Source organism: Myotis myotis, unplaced genomic scaffold (assembly GCF_014108235.1).
Source record: "Myotis myotis isolate mMyoMyo1 unplaced genomic scaffold, mMyoMyo1.p scaffold_m19_p_34, whole genome shotgun sequence".
NCBI classification, from domain to species: Eukaryota; Metazoa; Chordata; class Mammalia; order Chiroptera; family Vespertilionidae; genus Myotis; species Myotis myotis.
Genome location: NW_023416340.1, coordinates 2,109,440 through 2,125,740, shown reverse-complemented (window position 1 = coordinate 2,125,740; position 16,301 = coordinate 2,109,440). Strand labels below are relative to the sequence as shown.

Genomic DNA, 16,301 nt, shown 5'->3' with positions numbered 1-16,301 from the left:
AACCTGGGACCCTTCAGTCCGCAGGCCAACGCTCTATCCACTGAGCCAAACCTGTTAGGGCTGGATTTTTTTTTTCCTGCCATCTTTCATTCATTCAACAAATACCAACTGGGCGTCTTCAGTGCGGCCAGCGTCGTGCTGGGAACACAGCAGTGACCATACATAACCCAGCCCCGGCCCCATGAAGCTCACGGTATTTGATTATTCAAACAGCCAAACAAATAAAGGTCCAAACCCAAATTAGATCACCTGTGACACAAAGCAAAGGAACTGGGACCTAGGAGAGCGTTCAATGGGCAGATTTCGGGACAGAGGACAGGAAAGGAGAACTCGGCAGAGGAAGTGACGTTGGCGCTGAGACCCGAAAGATGAATGGGAGTTAGCCCAGCAGAATGGGTGGCAGGATGTTGCAGGCGGAGGGGCAGCACGTGCAAGACGCCCGAGGCCGGAAGGCGCATGGCGCGTTTGAGGGACCAAAGGCCAGAGCGGCTATTCGAAGGGAGGCAGGAGCAGAGACAGCGGAGGCAGAGCCGCGGCCGAGGGCGGACATGCCTCGGGGGCCACGTTGGAACTTTGCCCCGAGGGGAGCACGGGAGGGTCCAGAGCAGAAGAAATCGGGGTCCCAAACGTCACTGCTGCCTTCTCTTCGGAGCGCCCCCAGCCCTCCGCCAGCGCCCTGCAGCCTCAGGGTCCCTCCTCCCTGGGCCCCGGGCCCCCACGCCCGCCCTGCTCACCGCAGCTCCGGCCTCCGTCCCGTGGCGCACCCTCAGCAGCACCCCTTCCCTGACGCCGCCACCGCCATCTTCCGCTCGCCGCCCCGCACGGCGCACGCGCGGCGCGCGCGGGGTCGCCGGGAAATGGAGTCCGCGCAGCAGGCCGAGCCCGCCCCGACCTCCAGCCGCGCGAGCGGCCTCCCGCCCCCGCCCGGACGTCTCCGGGCTCTTCGTTTCCTGTCTTCGAAAGTCGTGCCTTCTGGGAAATGTAGTCCCTCGGCGGAGGCGCGGGACGGGGCGGGAGAGAGGATTCTGGGAAATGGAGTTCCGTGGCTCCGAGTCCCTGGACGGCCGGCGGTAGAGGGAGTGCGGAGAGTCTGGGTGGCGTCGCTCCTAGGTCTTGACGGCGGGTTGGGGCCCGAGGGGTGTGTGAGCTGAGGCCCCACTCGCCTCCACCTTTGGTCCCACCATTGGCACAGTTTGGAGCATTTGCAGCTGTCGGAAGCGTCCGTGTCCCAGCCCGTCCAATGGGCATGTGGTTTCGGGGTCTCTTACCCGTCCCGGTGGCGGTATCTGGAGCCCGGGAGTGCCCCGCGCTCTGAGGCCCCTTCCTCCCGGCGGTCATGCTGAGCCCCGGCTCTCCTCCCGCTCCCGTCTAGCAGCTGAAACCCGCCGGGGCAGAAGGGCCGGCGTCCCGCCCTCTCGGCCTCGGTGACCAGCGGTGCCTCCTACCAGTAGCGCCCTCGCGCTCCAGCCACGTCCAGCGCTCGGCCCGCGGGCTGCGGCTCCCGGCGCCTGAGGTCTGTCTCCTCGCAATCCCGCAGGGGGCGCCCCAGTCCGAGCGCGGGAGGGGAGCCCGGGGAGGGCGGGGGCAGCGGGGGGGGGGGGCGTCCCGGCTATAAAGCTTGGCCGCCTCCCGCGGCGCCCGGGACGGCGGGGACCCTGGGCAGTCGGACGGGCGGGTGCCGGTCGGAACGCGGGCCGTGCGGGCTGAGGGATCCGGGGCGCTCGGTTCCCCCCGGGCCGGAGCGGGGGCAGGTGGGGGCGCAGGCCCGGGGGATGCTGGGCTCGGTGAAGATGGAGGCGCACGACCTGGCGGAGTGGAGCTACTACCCGGAGGCGGGCGAGGTGTGTCGGCGGGGATGGCGGGCGGGAAGCGGGGGCCGGGGATCGAGGTGCGGGCTTCCATGGGGGCGAGCACCGGGGTGTGGGCTCCAAGGGGCGCCCCGACCGGGGCCGAGGAGCAGAGGAACTGCAGACTCGGAGGCCAGGTGCCTGGGCGTCAGGGCCGGGGGGCCGGCGCCGGAGCGCGGTGTCCATGGGGGCCAGGGAAGCGGAGGCGAGGGGCAGGTCCCGGCTTACACTCGAGGCCTGGGTGGGGGCGACCCCAAATGCAAGGGCGTCCCAGGAACAAACCCAAGCGAGGAGTCCGACCTCCAGGACAGCAGGAGAGGTAGGGGCAGAGCTGGGGAATTAGGAAGGGGATCAAAGTCGGGGTGCGGCGGGTGGACAGGAGCTAAGAGATGGAAGAAGGGGTCACCATTCAGGGAAATCCGAGGTGGGAGCCCCGGGTTAGAATATAGTGTTAAAGATGGGGGTCCTGCGGGTAGAAATCAGTGGGGGTTCAGGGCGAGAGTGCGAGCTAAGTAAGGTAAGGTCAGAAATAAGGGTTAGGGCTCAGGAATAAGAGATGGAGATCGGTTTGGGGGAGTCTGAAACAACAGGTGGGTGAGAGTTGGGGTTCAGCTGGGTGAGGCCCAGATGGAGCCCGAGCTGGGCGCGGGAGAGCAGGAGAGGGGTCCATTCCCCGCCCCCATCTCTCCTCCTGACCCTTAGTCCTTCCAGCTGAACTTCACGGCTTCATTGTTCTTAGAGACCCTCAGCGGGGATCCTCCTCGGGGCTGGAGGGTTTCAGCTTTCACACCTCTCTCTATTCTCCAGTAATTGCTAATGTCCTCAGCAGCCCGTTTCTTGCTAGACCACCCTGGATTAGGGGGCAGGGGCCTGTCTTAACTCCCGCTCCCGCAGCAGGTAGAATCCTTCCCGTCTGACTCCCACTCCTCTTGCTGCAAGGACTCCTTCTCCTTAGCTCACTCTACGGTCAGCATTGTGGAGGGGAAGGAGGTCCCAGCTGAGGGTTATGGGGATCTGGACACCTCGCTTCCTCACCTGGAAGGGGGCTGTGGGCTGGAGGTCCGGGAGGGCGGGCTGAGCTCTCTGAGGCAGACCTGGGCATCACAGGGGCCCCCACGTGCCTGAGTTATGGGTCTGGGGTTTGAAGCTGTCGGGTGGGACTCTTGGATCCCCAGACCTTCGGGGCTTGGCCTGCTGCCCGGGAGGGGCCCGTCCTGGGGCTGTGGAGGTGTTAGGTGCACGTGGGGTGGTGGGGCAGGCTGACCAGGGAGGGGTTTGGAAGTGTGGAGCCGTGGAGACCCGGTGGTTGGAGGTGAAGGCTCCCAGGTAGCGGGGTGGGGGTCAGGGGGAGCCAGCTGAGCCCCCGGAGAGTTCAGAGTCTAGGAATATGATTTCAGGGAACCAACTAGAAATCAGTGTTTTCGTGGGCACCTCTTATGTAAATTGTGGGGGAGTTTAGGATAGGGCAGTTTTTATTTGGGACAGACACAATTTGAAGTGGAGGGGACAATTGAGTGGAAATTGAGTCAGGAATTGAGGGACCGTCCAGAGATGATCCGCACTTGGGGGGCATATTTTGGGAGAGTTGACATATGGGGCGCTGGAGACGGAAATGCTGTCTGAGGGTTCCCCAGCCTCCCCCTCAGCTGAGCCACCTCCTCCCCTTGGGTCAGGACTGTGGAGAGAGAAACATTTGCACTCACTCAGCAACTGAGAGGTGAGAGGTCCCCCACACTGCTTGCAGCCCTCCACAGGGTCTTGCTGGGGTGATACTTTCACCCCCAGGCTGGCTCCCTGCCTGGAAGGAAATTGTGCCCCCTGGCCTCCAATTCTCACAGGTCCCCCCCCCCCCCCCCCCGCCCCAGCTTTTAGAGGCCGAAACCCTGAAGCCTCCTGGAGGGTGGGGGGCTGGCTGCCTGAGGTTCTGGCCAGGGACTGGGACTAGAAAGGAGGCTTCTGGTTTCACACTGCCTTCCTCTGCTCCCCGTCACACCCAACTCAACTCGAGACAATAAGGAAATGAAAGGGGAGAAATTTCACCCTCCTGGGGTGGGGGTGCATGTCCCCTGAGGGCTTACCCCCACAACCTCAGCCCCGCCCTGGCAGGGAAATCCGGCTCAGACCCGGACACTGGGGGTTCATCCCAGCCCCAGGGCGTGGGAAAGCCTCTGGTGGTTTAGGGCAGCTGGACTGCTGGAGGTCAGACCTCACGGAGGACTTCCGGGTGGGTTGGGTAGCCAGGCAAAGAGGGCCCTGGGGTCCCAGTCCGTCTCCCTCTGTGATACAAGAAAGTCTGGCTGAGTTGGAAAAGTGGGAGGGGGGATTGCAGAGGGATTTGGGAGCTCTCTGTAGATCCCCCGACTCAGTCACAGTCTCACTCATCTCTTATTCTGGGGGGGCAAAGCCAGATAGCCAGGGGGAAACCAGTGCATGGGGAGGGGAGTAGCTATGGCTTCAGTTTCAATGTGAGACTTCTGGGGAGAGTAAAAGGGACCGATGGAAGGAGGCAGGTAGGTACAAAGGTGTGCCGAAGGGGAAAGACATGGGGGTGGCAGAGGAGTGTGGGGGAGAGAGAGACAGAGGGAGAGAGAGGGTGGGGGTGGGGAGAGGGGGAGAGAGTCCGGGGTTAGGGAGAGTCCTGAGCAGAGAAAGGCAGAGGGGAAGACAGTGAGGAGGAGAGAGATGGGGAAGGGGAGGGCCAAGGAGCGTAGAGGTACTGAGACAGGGAGAGGGATAGACATATATACGGAGACAGGGAGACTCAGAGACCAGGAGAAAGGCGCTGCCTGGATGGACATGAGAAAGAGGAGAGGGTTTCCCACCGGAACTCAGAGCCGGGTGGGCTGCCACCTGTCCCTGACTCCCGGGCGACCCTGGCGGTCCCTTTTCTCTCTGCACCTTGGGACCTGCAGACACAGTGACGGGCCGAGAGTTGGCTCCTGCCAGAGCTAGAGCAGCACCCCCAATGCCAGGAGACCCCAGCAGGGTCAGGGAGGAGGGAGCAGGGTAGCCCAGCAGATGGAGGAGAGAGGATGGGAGACGGTGGATGGAGGGAGTAAGTAGACACAGAAAGAGAGAAAGCACCATCCACCAGGCTTCCTGGTTCCCATATCTTGTTCACTTCCTGCTGGACTGTCAGCTCCAGGAGGGCAGGCCTTTCAGTCCGCGCGGTCACTGCTCTTACAGGAAGATCCAGAACACCGGTCTGGATTCAGAATCACCCGTCTCTCTGCCCCTTCCCTGCTGTGTGACCCGACAGCCTCTCAGGGACTCAGCTTGCTCAGCTGTAAAATGGGCATCATCGTAGCACCTCCCCATAGTGTGAAGATGAAAGGGAAGCTGTCGGTGCAGGGCTGGGAGCCGTGCCTGGCACAGGGCAGGTGGCCAGGGAGTATTTGTGGAATGGATGGAAGCCTGTGGAGAGTTACTTAGACGGAGCTATCAATGTCTACCGCATTTCACCAATGCACGTTTTTTCACCATTTGAACGTTTCTGAAAATGGAATGGGTTTTACAGCCAGTGGTATCTAGGGGTTATAATCGGCAGTGGGTTTTCCCCCATTCTTACTGATACTTAACATTGCAGCTTACAAACGGTCACGTCCTGGATTTGATGATGTATAGTAAGTATGATGTATAGTAAGATGATCTGAGGTTAAAACATGTGATTTCGGATAGTCAAACGTTTTGACCCATTAAAAACTGTAATTTTATAACCTCAGAGATGGAGAGTACACGTGTAGATTAGGTTATTGGGTAAATCAGCAGGTCTCACTTTGAGGGGTCTCCGTATCACTTATCACTCCGGGAAATGATTGAGGACCTCCAGCAGTTTCCATTGGTGTGGGCTATGGCTCTTAATGGTTTCCACATAAGAAATAAAAATGGAGAAAAATGTATTCTATAGTTCCAAAGCAGCAATAACTTTTAGTGGGAATAATGTCTTTTTATTAAAATGAGTATATTTCAAGACATCCCGTGAGAGGGGTGGCACCGCTGCGTTTTGGCAGATCCCGTCGGTGTCTGCGCCGTAGGAAGCAGCTGTGTTCTCATAGCTGCTTCTGCATTCGGTCTGTTGCCACGTCATATGTCACGTGGCCTCTGGAACTCTCCCCTGTGCGCTCAAGAGAGAAAGAGTGAAGAAGGCTAGTGACACCTTTGCCTTAGATGACAATAGTTTTGACCTCGTAGACACCCTGAGCCCTAAAAAGGCCTTGGACACCCCCCAGGGTGTCCTGGTCTCCACTTGGAGAACTCTGGAAGCATGAGCTCCAGGATATTGGAGCGTGGGGGTTGGGGGGTCGGGGGTGGGATCGGGGAGGGGTGTGTGAGGAGGGATGAGAGAAAGACTTCAAGAAACAGCCGTCTACAGGGAAAAGGATGGAAGGGGTCTCAAAGCCACCAGACCGACAGACAGATGAACACACAGTGGGTCCAGCAGCGAGTGGGGACTCCCTGACCCTCCCTATCTCTCTTTCTCTCCATGCAGGTTTACTCTCCAGTGACCCCAGTGCCCACCATGGCCCCCCTCAACTCCTACATGACCCTGAACCCTCTGAGCTCTCCCTATTCTCCCGGGGGGCTCCCCGCCTCCCCACTGCCCTCAGGACCCCTGGCGCCCCCGGCCCCCACCGCGCCCCTGGGCCCCACCTTCCCAGGCTTGGGTGCCAGCAGTGGTGGAGGCAGCAGCTCAGGGTACGGGGGCCCAGGCCCGGGGCTGGTGCCCGGGAAAGAGATGCCCAAAGGGTACCGGCGGTCCCTGGCCCATGCCAAGCCGCCCTATTCCTACATCTCGCTCATCACCATGGCCATCCAGCAGGCGCCCGGCAAGATGCTGACCCTGAGCGAGATCTACCAGTGGATCATGGACCTCTTTCCCTACTACCGGGAGAACCAGCAGCGCTGGCAGAACTCCATCCGCCACTCGCTGTCCTTCAACGACTGCTTCGTCAAGGTGGCGCGCTCCCCGGACAAGCCGGGCAAGGGCTCCTACTGGGCCCTGCACCCCAGCTCAGGAAACATGTTTGAGAACGGCTGCTACCTGCGCCGCCAGAAGCGCTTCAAGCTGGAGGAGAAGGTGAAGAAAGCGGGCAGCGGGACCTCCGCCACCAGGAACAGTGCAGGGTCTGCCGCGTCCACCGCCACCCCGGCCGCCACGGTCACCTCTCCGCCGCAGCCCCAGCCTCCGCCCCCCGAGCCCGAGGCCCAGGGTGGGGAAGATGTGGGGGCTCTAGACTGTGGCTCACCCTCCTCCTCCACACCCTACTTCACTGGCCTGGAGCTCCCAGGGGAGCTGAAGCTGGATGCTCCCTATAACTTCAACCACCCTTTCTCCATCAACAACCTGATGTCGGAACAGACACCGGCGCCTCCCAAATTGGACGTGGGGTTTGGAGGCTACGGGGCAGAGGGTGGGGAGCCTGGGGTCTACTACCAGGGCCTCTATTCCCGCTCCCTGCTGAACGCATCCTAGCAGGGACGTGCTCCCATGGCGGGTGGGGTATGGCTGTAGCTCCTACCATCAGGCTGTGCGGCCTGGTCCTCCTGGTGACACTTGGCCGGTCCCCGCCAGTTGACATCTCGGTTGGTCTGTGACTCACTGTGGTGACTGCCGCTTCTGCGGGCATCATGTCAATCCATTGGGCACTGTGATAACTGCCTTGGACATCGTGGTGGGCCGTGGGGCACTGTGAAAGCCTCCACACGACTGACATTGTTGGTTGGCCCATTGGGTGCTCTGATGGCCGCCCTGGGGATGACCTCGTGGTTGGCCCTTTGGACACTGTGATGGGCATCCCCGTGGCCGACGCTTTGGTTGCGACGGTGATGCTGTTTCAATTGCAATTTCTTTGGCCCGTTGGGCACCGTGATCACTTCTTTTTGGTGGACTTCTTGGCATAGCAGGTGCCAAGTTGGCCACCATCCCATGTAACACCTGTCTGGGCCCACTGGCTGCTCTGATGGCCACCGTCTTGGCTGGCTGACATATCGATGTACCAATGTGCACCATGACGGCCGCCACAGCCCCTGTGTTGGCCCTGTCGTCACTGTCTCTTCGGTGTGAGTTGAGCGGGGGATGGAGATAGGAACATGCCGTGGTTTTCTCTGGAGCCCATGGCCCCTCTGGTTCAGGAGAAACCGGAAAGGACGCGAGGGTGTGGGGAATTTCTACTGAAGTCTGGTTCTTGCCTGGGAAGTGGGATACTGGCTGTGTGTGAACATTAAAGGCACCATTTCTGCCTCTTCCGGAACGTCTCTTCCTTGGTGGGTGGGCCCCGTGGAACGTGAACACCTGAACTGCTCCTTCCTGCCCCCGGGAGCTGGCTGCCCGTGGGGGAGGGGCTCGGGGAGGCATCGACCTGATCTTTGGCTCTTGGCTGTCCCTGACCCCAAGGACAGTTTGCTCACAGATAGCAGCCCCCGCAGCAGCGGGGCCAGGGCAGCAGGGGGAGGTGGCTGTGCAGGGACCAAGGCCATCTCCCCACCCCCGCTCCGCAGACACACACCTCACCTCCAACTTTGGGGCCCTGGGGCTGCTCAGTTTTTGGTTAAGCTGTGGCGGAGCAGGGACAAACAAGGTGTTAACTGAAAGAGGCTGTGGGGGGGGGGGGGGGGGCTTGTGCATGTCTGTGTCCGAAGGCCTCTGGGTCACCATCATGTCTGTGGAGGCTCCATAGGGTGTTGTTAACTATTGTTTCTATCTCATGGTGTGTGTTGGTATGTCTGTTCCTACTCTGGGTGTGTGCTTACTGTGGGTGCCTTAGGATACCAGACTCTTGCGTGCGTGTCCGTATGCTGTGTGTGGCTCTCTGGGTCTCACTGTTGGGTGTGTGTCTCTGTGTGTCGGTTTGTCTGCATACCCATGGTCTAAGGCAGTGATGGCGAACCTGTGACACGCATGTCAGAGGTGACACGCGAACTCATTTTTTTGGTTGATTTTCCTTTGTTAAATGGCCTTTAAATATATAAAATAAATATCAAAAATATAAGTCTGTGTTTTACTATGGTTGCAAATATCAAAAAAATTTCTATATGTGACACGGCACCAGAGTTACGTTAGGGTTTTTCAAAATGCTGACACGCCGAGCTCAGAAGGTTCGCCATCGCTGGGCTAAGGAGTGTGCGACTGTGCTGTGTTGCAGGTGCGCCTGTCATCGCGTTTCCTGTGTATTTGTGTCAGCGTCTGTCTGTTGACAAGAGAGGCCGCTTGTGTTTACATACTTTGACTGTCTGCTGTGTGCCTGTCACCGTTGTATGGAGGGTCGCCCGGCCCTGGTGCGTGTCTGTCACTTCTGCAGGCGGGTGTGTGGGGAAGGGGCTGGGTCCTCCTTCGGCCACAGAGGGCCTCTGGGGGCCTCTGGCTCTGGGGCCTGGGTGTCTGTTCCTCCAGGCTCTGCCTCGCGTCTGTCACTCAGATGTTCTGTGGACATGGCTCTCAGACACACCGCTGTGCACTGCACAGCCCTGACTTCACAGGGGAGACACAGGCCCGGGGTGGGGAGGGACGGGACTGGGGTCATGCAGCCAGCCGGGAGCAGGGGGGCACGGTTGTCTGGATGGTGTTTTTCTTAGTTCACATTAGACTTCCCTGGTCATGGCTCTATCCCTCATCCACGTGTTCATTCAAAGACCGAAGGCTGTCTATCCGTGAGTGTGCGAGACGTCTCTCCCAGTGCCTGTGTCCAGCTCTGTCTCTTAATGTCATCTCTCTCTGTCCCTTGGTTCCTAACCTTCTCTCTGGCTTTATCTCTGCCCCTTGTTTTTATTTTTTTTTTATTTTTTTACTTTATTGTTTTTTTACAGAGAGGAAGGGAGAGGGATAGAGAGTTAGAAACATCGATGAGAGAGAAACATCGATCAGCTGCCTCCTGCACACTCCCCACCGGGGATGTGCTCACAACCAAGGTACATGCCCTTGACCGGAATCGAACCTGGGACCCTTGAGTCCGCAGGCTGACGCTCTATCCACTGAGCCAAACCGGCCAGGGCCCCTTGGTTTTTTTGAAAATGTTCACTCATTCTCTACATCTGTCTTTCGTATCATCTGCCTTGCTCCCTTTACACACACACCTCTCTCTCTCTCTCTCTCTCTCTCTCTCTCTCTCTCTCTCTCTCTCGTTCTCTCATGGCTTTACCTCTGTCCCTCCCTCTGGGCCCCTGGGTCTTTCCTTTTCTCTCTTGGGGTCCACCTCCCCCCCCCTTCCTTCTTTGGCTCTCTGGCCTCTCTCCTCCCCTGGTCTCCCTCTCCCAGCTCCCTGAGTTTCCGCTCCTACCTGCCACCTCGCACAGGCCAGGCCCTCTATTTCTGTCGCTGTGCCCGCCCTGCCGGCTGCGTGTCACCCCCGCCCCCTGCCGTGCTGGCTCCCTGTCAGTCGTCCCTCCAGCCTCGCTGTCCTGGGCAGGCTGGGGAATTCCTCCTGGTTCCTGGAAAAAACAACTGGGGCCGAGAGAAAGGCCCTCAGTCTCCCCGGGCGCCTGCCCCCCTCCCTCGGGCCTGGGGGTCTCTCCCAGAGTCGGCCGGCCTGAGGCAGGAAGCCCTGCGGTTTCTGGCTTCTCCCAGGCGGCCTCCGGATCTGGCCCCCACCCCCCGGCCAACAGCCCAAATATTATTCCGCAGGAGGAGCCGGTGGCAGCGGGAGGAGGCCCAGGCTGAAAGAGGCTTTCAGGGCGGCCAGGCCTGGGGCTTCCTGTCCCCAGGCTCGGGCCTCAGGCCGCCCCTGCGGGGACCTCAGGTGGCCGGAGGGCGGGTGTTGTTGTAGGGTCCTGGGCGGAGGGTGGGGCCATCCGTCAGGGTGTCTCGTGGCCACCAGCTCGGCTGGCGTGGGCAGGTGTGACCCCCACCCCAGGGACAGCCGGCTGCTGTCCAGCGTGGAAAAGTACCATGGCCAGACGTGGGACGCGTGGACAGACATGAGGACGCCAGGGATCGGGGATGGAGGGATGGCCGTGGGGACACGGAGGAGCCTGGGGACACATGGACCTGGACACAGTTTGTGGGCCTGAGGTGACACGGTCCATAGGAGAGGTCCCTGGGGGGAAACGGGGCCAGGGTGGGTCCCTGCGGTGGGCCGGGGGCCATCTGCATCAGAAGACAGGAGATGACCAAGGCATTAGGAATAGCCACGAGGGTTTAGGGTTTACCATGCCAGGCGTTGTGTGAACCTGTTACTATCGGTGAAATTGAGGTGGGAAGAGGTGACGGGACTTACCCCCAGCCACACAGGTAGTATGAGTGGGGGAGCTAGGCCTGAACCCAGACAGTCTGGCAGAGTCAGTGCCCCTGACCGCCAAGCTGTTCTAGAGCCTGGGAGGGGCAACAGCAGCCAGGGGGGCCCTGGGGTCCCCAGCCCTCTCATAGGCACCCCCACCACAACCGGCTGCAGGGGGGCTCTGGAAGCTAGCAGTCCGGGCAGTTTACGAGTGCGTACATGCACGTCCGCGTCAGTGTGTCACTGGGTGTCATACATGTATCCTGCTGTCAGGCTGTGTCATTGTGCCTACAGATTTGTATGTTAACTGTGATGTGTCTCTGGTCGCCATGTTAGCGTGCGTTGTGTGTGCCTGCATGTGTCTGTGTCAGTGTCTGTCGGTGGGTTTCTGTAGGTGTTGCGGTGTCTGTGTCACTCTGTATGCGTGTGTCCCTGTCCTGTCCTTGTCTTTTGTGTGTCTGTTACAGTGCGTCTTTGTCACTGGGGCCTGTGGGTCTGTTTATGTCTCTGACCCTCTGGGTCTGCCTATATCTGTCTCTGTGTGTCACTGTGTCTGTCCCTCTATGTGTCACCATCTACCCAGGTGTCACCGCGTTACTCACCGCCCAGGCCACAGGTGGGCGTGTCGGGCCCACTGGTGCCAGAGCTGGGGCCCACCCCATCCCACCCTCCATGGGCCGGGCCGGACGCCTGTTTGCAGTGCCTGCCCCAGGTAAACACCAAGATCCGGAAGCCAAGGGCCACCTCCCTCACCTCCGCCCTGCCCCTCAGCCTGCCCTGGACTGGGCTGGACCGAACTGCCGGTGCCCCCGAACTGGACATGTGCCCTGCCCCTCCCCCACCCTTAGTCACCAGCCTCCCCAAGCCCCAGCCTTGGCCCCGTCCTGTCTGTCTGTCTGCTCCTGTGTGCGTGCCTCTCTGGGGGGTCTGCTGGCCTCGCTGTTCCTCTCTGTCCCTAATCCTCTCACCTGGGTTTCTCTGGCTGTGCCTTTCTCTAGAATGACCGTTGTCTGCATTCTGTCACTGTCCTTCTCACTTTTCTGGCTTCTCAGTGAAGCCTCACTTCTCGTCCCCACTTGGGCCAGCCTCCTGCTCTGCCAGTCACACTCTGGGTCTCTCTCGGCCTCTCTCCCCTTATACTTTGCAAGTTTCTCTCTCTCCTGTCACCGTCCCTCTCAGTCCCAGCCTCTATTCCTCTGTCTCTGAGCCGCCAGCCAGCACAGGAGCAGACGTCTGCCTGCCCAGGCCCCTTAGGGCAGTGTGTGGCCCCCAGCCCACTGGGATATGTGTATATATATACACACACATATATAGAGGTATATGCACGTATTATTTATATCTGCACCCGGGGGCAGAAGGGCAGACACTGGGGCCTTTGTGTAGCTGCTGCTGCCCGCTGCCTGCCTGCCCGCCACTCCTCTCCCTTCGTCCCTGCCGCCCGCCCGCCCGCACCCCCCCCCCCCCCCCCCCGCACAGAAAGGTTCCTGTGGGGCCTGCCAGCTTCCTCTGCCTGAGGTGTGAGTGGGCACGCCACGGGTGAGGCGGGCAGGGGGGCCTGGGGGATTTTTCCAGCTCCAGGGAAGCTTTCCGGGTGGGGAGGGCTCTGGAAGAAACGGGACTTCTCAGCTGGGCTACTGTGTGTGTCCGCTGTCCTTGGGCGTCCCCAGGGAGTCTGTCCGTTCACCTAACGTCATTCTGACTTTCTTCTCTGCCGGTTTGGGTCTTCCTCGGCCCGCGGGCCGGATTCGGCCCGTTTGAAATGAATAAAACTAAAAAAAAAAAAAAGATCGCACCCTTTTATGTAATGATGTTTACTTTGAATTTATATTAGTTCACACAGACACTCCATCCATGCTTTTGTTCCGGCCCTCTGGTCCAGTTTAAGAACCCACTGTGGCCCTCGAGTCAAAAAGTTTGCCCACCCCTGGGCTAGGTCCTCTATTAAACCCTGGACACACAGATGAATGAGCTGCTGTCCAACCCACTGATGCTTTGCCATTTGTCTCACTTGCTCCATCCCTTCTCTCGGTGCTTGAGACCCTCTACCTGTTGAAGACAAAACCCAAAGTCCTTACCATGGCCTACAGCAGTGATGGCGAACCTTTTGAGCTTGGCGTGTCAGCATTTTGAAAAACCCTAACTTAACTCTGGTGCCATGTCACATATAGAAGTTTTTTGATCTTTGCAACCATAGTAAAACAGACTTATATTTTTGATATTTTATATATTTAAATGCCATTTAACAAAGAAAAACCAACCAAAAAAATGAGTTCGCGTGTCACCTCTCACACGCGTGTCATAGGTTCGCCATCATGGCCTACAGGGCCCCCCGATGCTCCCTCACTGTCCCTCTAACCTCACTCTTATGACTCCCCCCCTTGCCACAGCTGCACTGGCCACATGGAACCAACCAAGGGCCTTTGCACGCGCTATCCCCCCCAGATTTCTCCTGGCTCACCCCCTTACCGCCTTCAGTTCTTAGTGCCATCTCCTCAGTGAGCCCTTCGCTCCCTCCCTCTTTAAATAGCAACCTCCATCGTTCTCTCTCCCTTTTCTCTGGTTTCTTATTTTTCAATCCTTACCTGAGGATATGTGTATTGATTCTAGTGAGAGAGAAACATCGACTGGTTGCCTCCTGTAGGCACCCCAATTGGGAATCGAACCCGTGACCTTTTTGGTACCGCAGCCACCCGGCTGGAGTCTGTGGCTGATTTTTTCCTTCTGAGGACTTAGCGCTCCACGACTGTCACATCTTCTGGGTCTGTCTGCAGCTCGCGCCTGAATGCCAGCTCCATGAGAGCAGGGACGCGTCTGCTCCGGCTGTATTCACAGCACCCACCGCAGCGCCTGTCACACCGCGGGTGCTGTATACTCGTTTATTGGAGGGGACCGTCTAGCTATCCGGCCTTCACACCAGCCCTGTGCTGCGCGCTGCGGGGACACAGTGGTGACCTCAGTCTTCTCAGTGAAGTCTGGCTTCTCTGTCTCCACTGGGGCCAGCCTCCGACGCTGCCAGGCCACACTCTGGGTCTCTGCCTCTCTCCTTCTGTCCCTGTCCCTCTCAGTGTCAGCCTCTATTCCTATGCCTCTGAGCCGCCAGCCACTACAGGAGCGGGGCTGGGATATGAGAAGTGCAGGACCTGTCAGAGCCCAGAAATGGCACCTGCTGCAGCCTGGGGGTCCAGGAGGGCTTCCTGGAGGAAGCATCAGCTGAGCTGAGACCTGGTGGGGGAAGAGTCGGCCAGGCCTGTTGAGGGGACCAAGGGACCAAAACAGATGGAGCCTGTCCTTCACAGAGCCCCCCGTCTCACAGAACCCTCTAGTTCAAACCTGCCCCTTCTGTTTGTGTCTCTCTCATTTGCTCTTTATTCCTCTCTCTGAACCTTCGTCTTTCTCCCTCCTTCTATCTCTATCGTGTACCAGGATAATTCTCTACTCCTGCAAGTATCCACGTATCTGGATCTTCCTCTCCTTTTTGCTGAATGTCTGTTCCTGCCTCATCTCCTCCATCTCAGAGGGTCCCTTGAGCTCTCCGTCCCTCTAGGCTTGCCTTTTCTCTCAGTGAGCTGCTCCCTGCATCTCGCTACCGCCTGTTGTCTCCCATTTTCCCCTAGGTCTCTTTTGTGTTCCTGTCTTTCTTTTTAGGAGCTTGGTCGCCTCCTCACTGATCCCCAAATACATCCAGACCCCCTTCACTCTGGACCCACGCTGGTGCTGGGGGGAGGGGGACTGATCCAGCCCCTCACACCCACACAGGTCAGGTCCTCTGCTGTTAATGGTTAACCCAACCTCTATCTAGAATACACACACCGACCAGGCTGGGGGTGACTCCCCTGCCCCCCACCCACCCACCAGCTGTTCTTAAAGGACCAGGTGTCCTCCACAGCTCTTTGGCCCCCACTGAGAAGGAGGGCCCTGGTGTTTGGAGGCCTCTAGCCCTGAGGATGGGGGAGGGGGAGCTACCCAGTGCTTGGGGCTGCAGAGCTGTGTCTGGGGAGGCCACAGATTGCCCGGGAGGGGTGCACAGGCAGGGGACTCCATCCAGTCTCACTTGCCCCAGGCTTATCGCCTGGTGTTATTTAACCAGGGGTGGTTTTCCCAGCCCTGCCCAGAGCCCAGGCTGGCAGTGCCAGGGGTGACTGAACACCTGAGACCTGATGGCTTGGGGGAGGGGGTGGGAACCCTCAGTCCAAGAACTAGGGGTTTAAGAACTCAAGATGTGGACAAACCGCACCCCCTACCCACCGCCCTAATATCTGGAGGTGGGGGCATGTGGTCTGAAGAGGTGTGGGTGGGACCCCTGGGCGACCCAGGTCAGAATGTTAGGATCTTCCCGATTGAGTGACTCACACCTGGCCTCCTGAGATTGGGGCAACCATGGGTCCCATAGGTGTAAGACAGGGCTGCTCAGGGGCAGAACTCCCATCCCCCATCTGTCCATCCGCCAGCCTTTGTGCCCGGCATTCCCTCTCCCCTCCCCGGAATTGCCAATCCAGGTCACAGGGGAGGCCGCTGGGGTGGGGGCTGGGCTTCTGGGGCTGCCCCTTCCCCTTAACCCCTGCTTTGCCACAGCCTGCCCAGGCCCCGCCCCCTGACGTCAGCGAGCAGGAAGTCCTGGTTAATGATCAGCCCACCTGGACAGGTGCGGGACAAGGCCCGGCACATCAGAGGCGGCCGCGGGGGGAGTGCTTTTCACCCTGCCAGTCAGGGTGCTGGGATGGTCTCCCGGATGCACACGAGGAACCAGTTCAGGCTGCCCGAGTGCCTCCCTCTTGCGCGCTTGGGCCCCATGAGGCCCGAGGCAGCCGAGGACCCTGTTGGTGTGACCCACAGCCGTCAGCCTCCTTCCCCGGGAAGTCCCTCTAGCAACCTCCCCTAATTCTGCCTCTGCCCCGCACGTCTCGCTACCCACCCTCTGAAGCCTCCTGCTGCCCCTTTCCCGCCCCTCATGGGCGGAGTCCTCCTCCCCACATTCTGGGTAAATACAGGGGAAGGACCAGAAAAGAAACCTAATTCCCAAGCGTGGCTATGGCTCCCGGGCAACAGCCATCTCCTCTGGGCCTGTCCTGTCACCTGAAGAGCAGGCGATGGCTAGGCCGTCTGACCAGCCGCCAGCATCGGCAAAGGTCGCCAGCGGGCCTGCCCGGGCGGAGAGCGACACCTGGAGGACACACTGAACATCCTCTCCCTGCAGGACCAGTTCCGTCCCGCAGAGGGCGCAGCAGCTCACAAACTAAGGGACCAA

The 16,301-nt window shown here is 59.5% G+C and overlaps 2 protein-coding genes across 7 annotated transcripts in view; one reads left to right on the top strand and one right to left on the bottom strand.

Annotated features, from left to right (window-relative positions):
* Nucleotides 1-874, bottom strand: part of SYMPK (symplekin) — a 39,222-nt gene extending 38,348 nt beyond the window's left edge. For all 6 annotated transcript variants that reach the window (XM_036302889.1, XM_036302891.1, XM_036302893.1 and 3 more), the window contains exon 1: nt 735-874. The gene's annotated coding sequence lies outside the window, so the exon portion shown is untranslated. The remainder of the gene's footprint in view (nt 1-734) is intronic.
* Nucleotides 875-1,646: 772 nt separating this feature from the next.
* Nucleotides 1,647-8,061, top strand: FOXA3 (forkhead box A3). Its single transcript, XM_036302998.1, has 2 exons — nt 1,647-1,841; nt 6,337-8,061. Exons 1-2 carry the CDS (start codon nt 1,773-1,775, stop codon nt 7,318-7,320), a joined length of 1,053 nt encoding a protein of 350 aa, XP_036158891.1. The 5' UTR covers nt 1,647-1,772; the 3' UTR covers nt 7,321-8,061.
* Nucleotides 8,062-16,301: the final 8,240 nt, after the last annotated feature.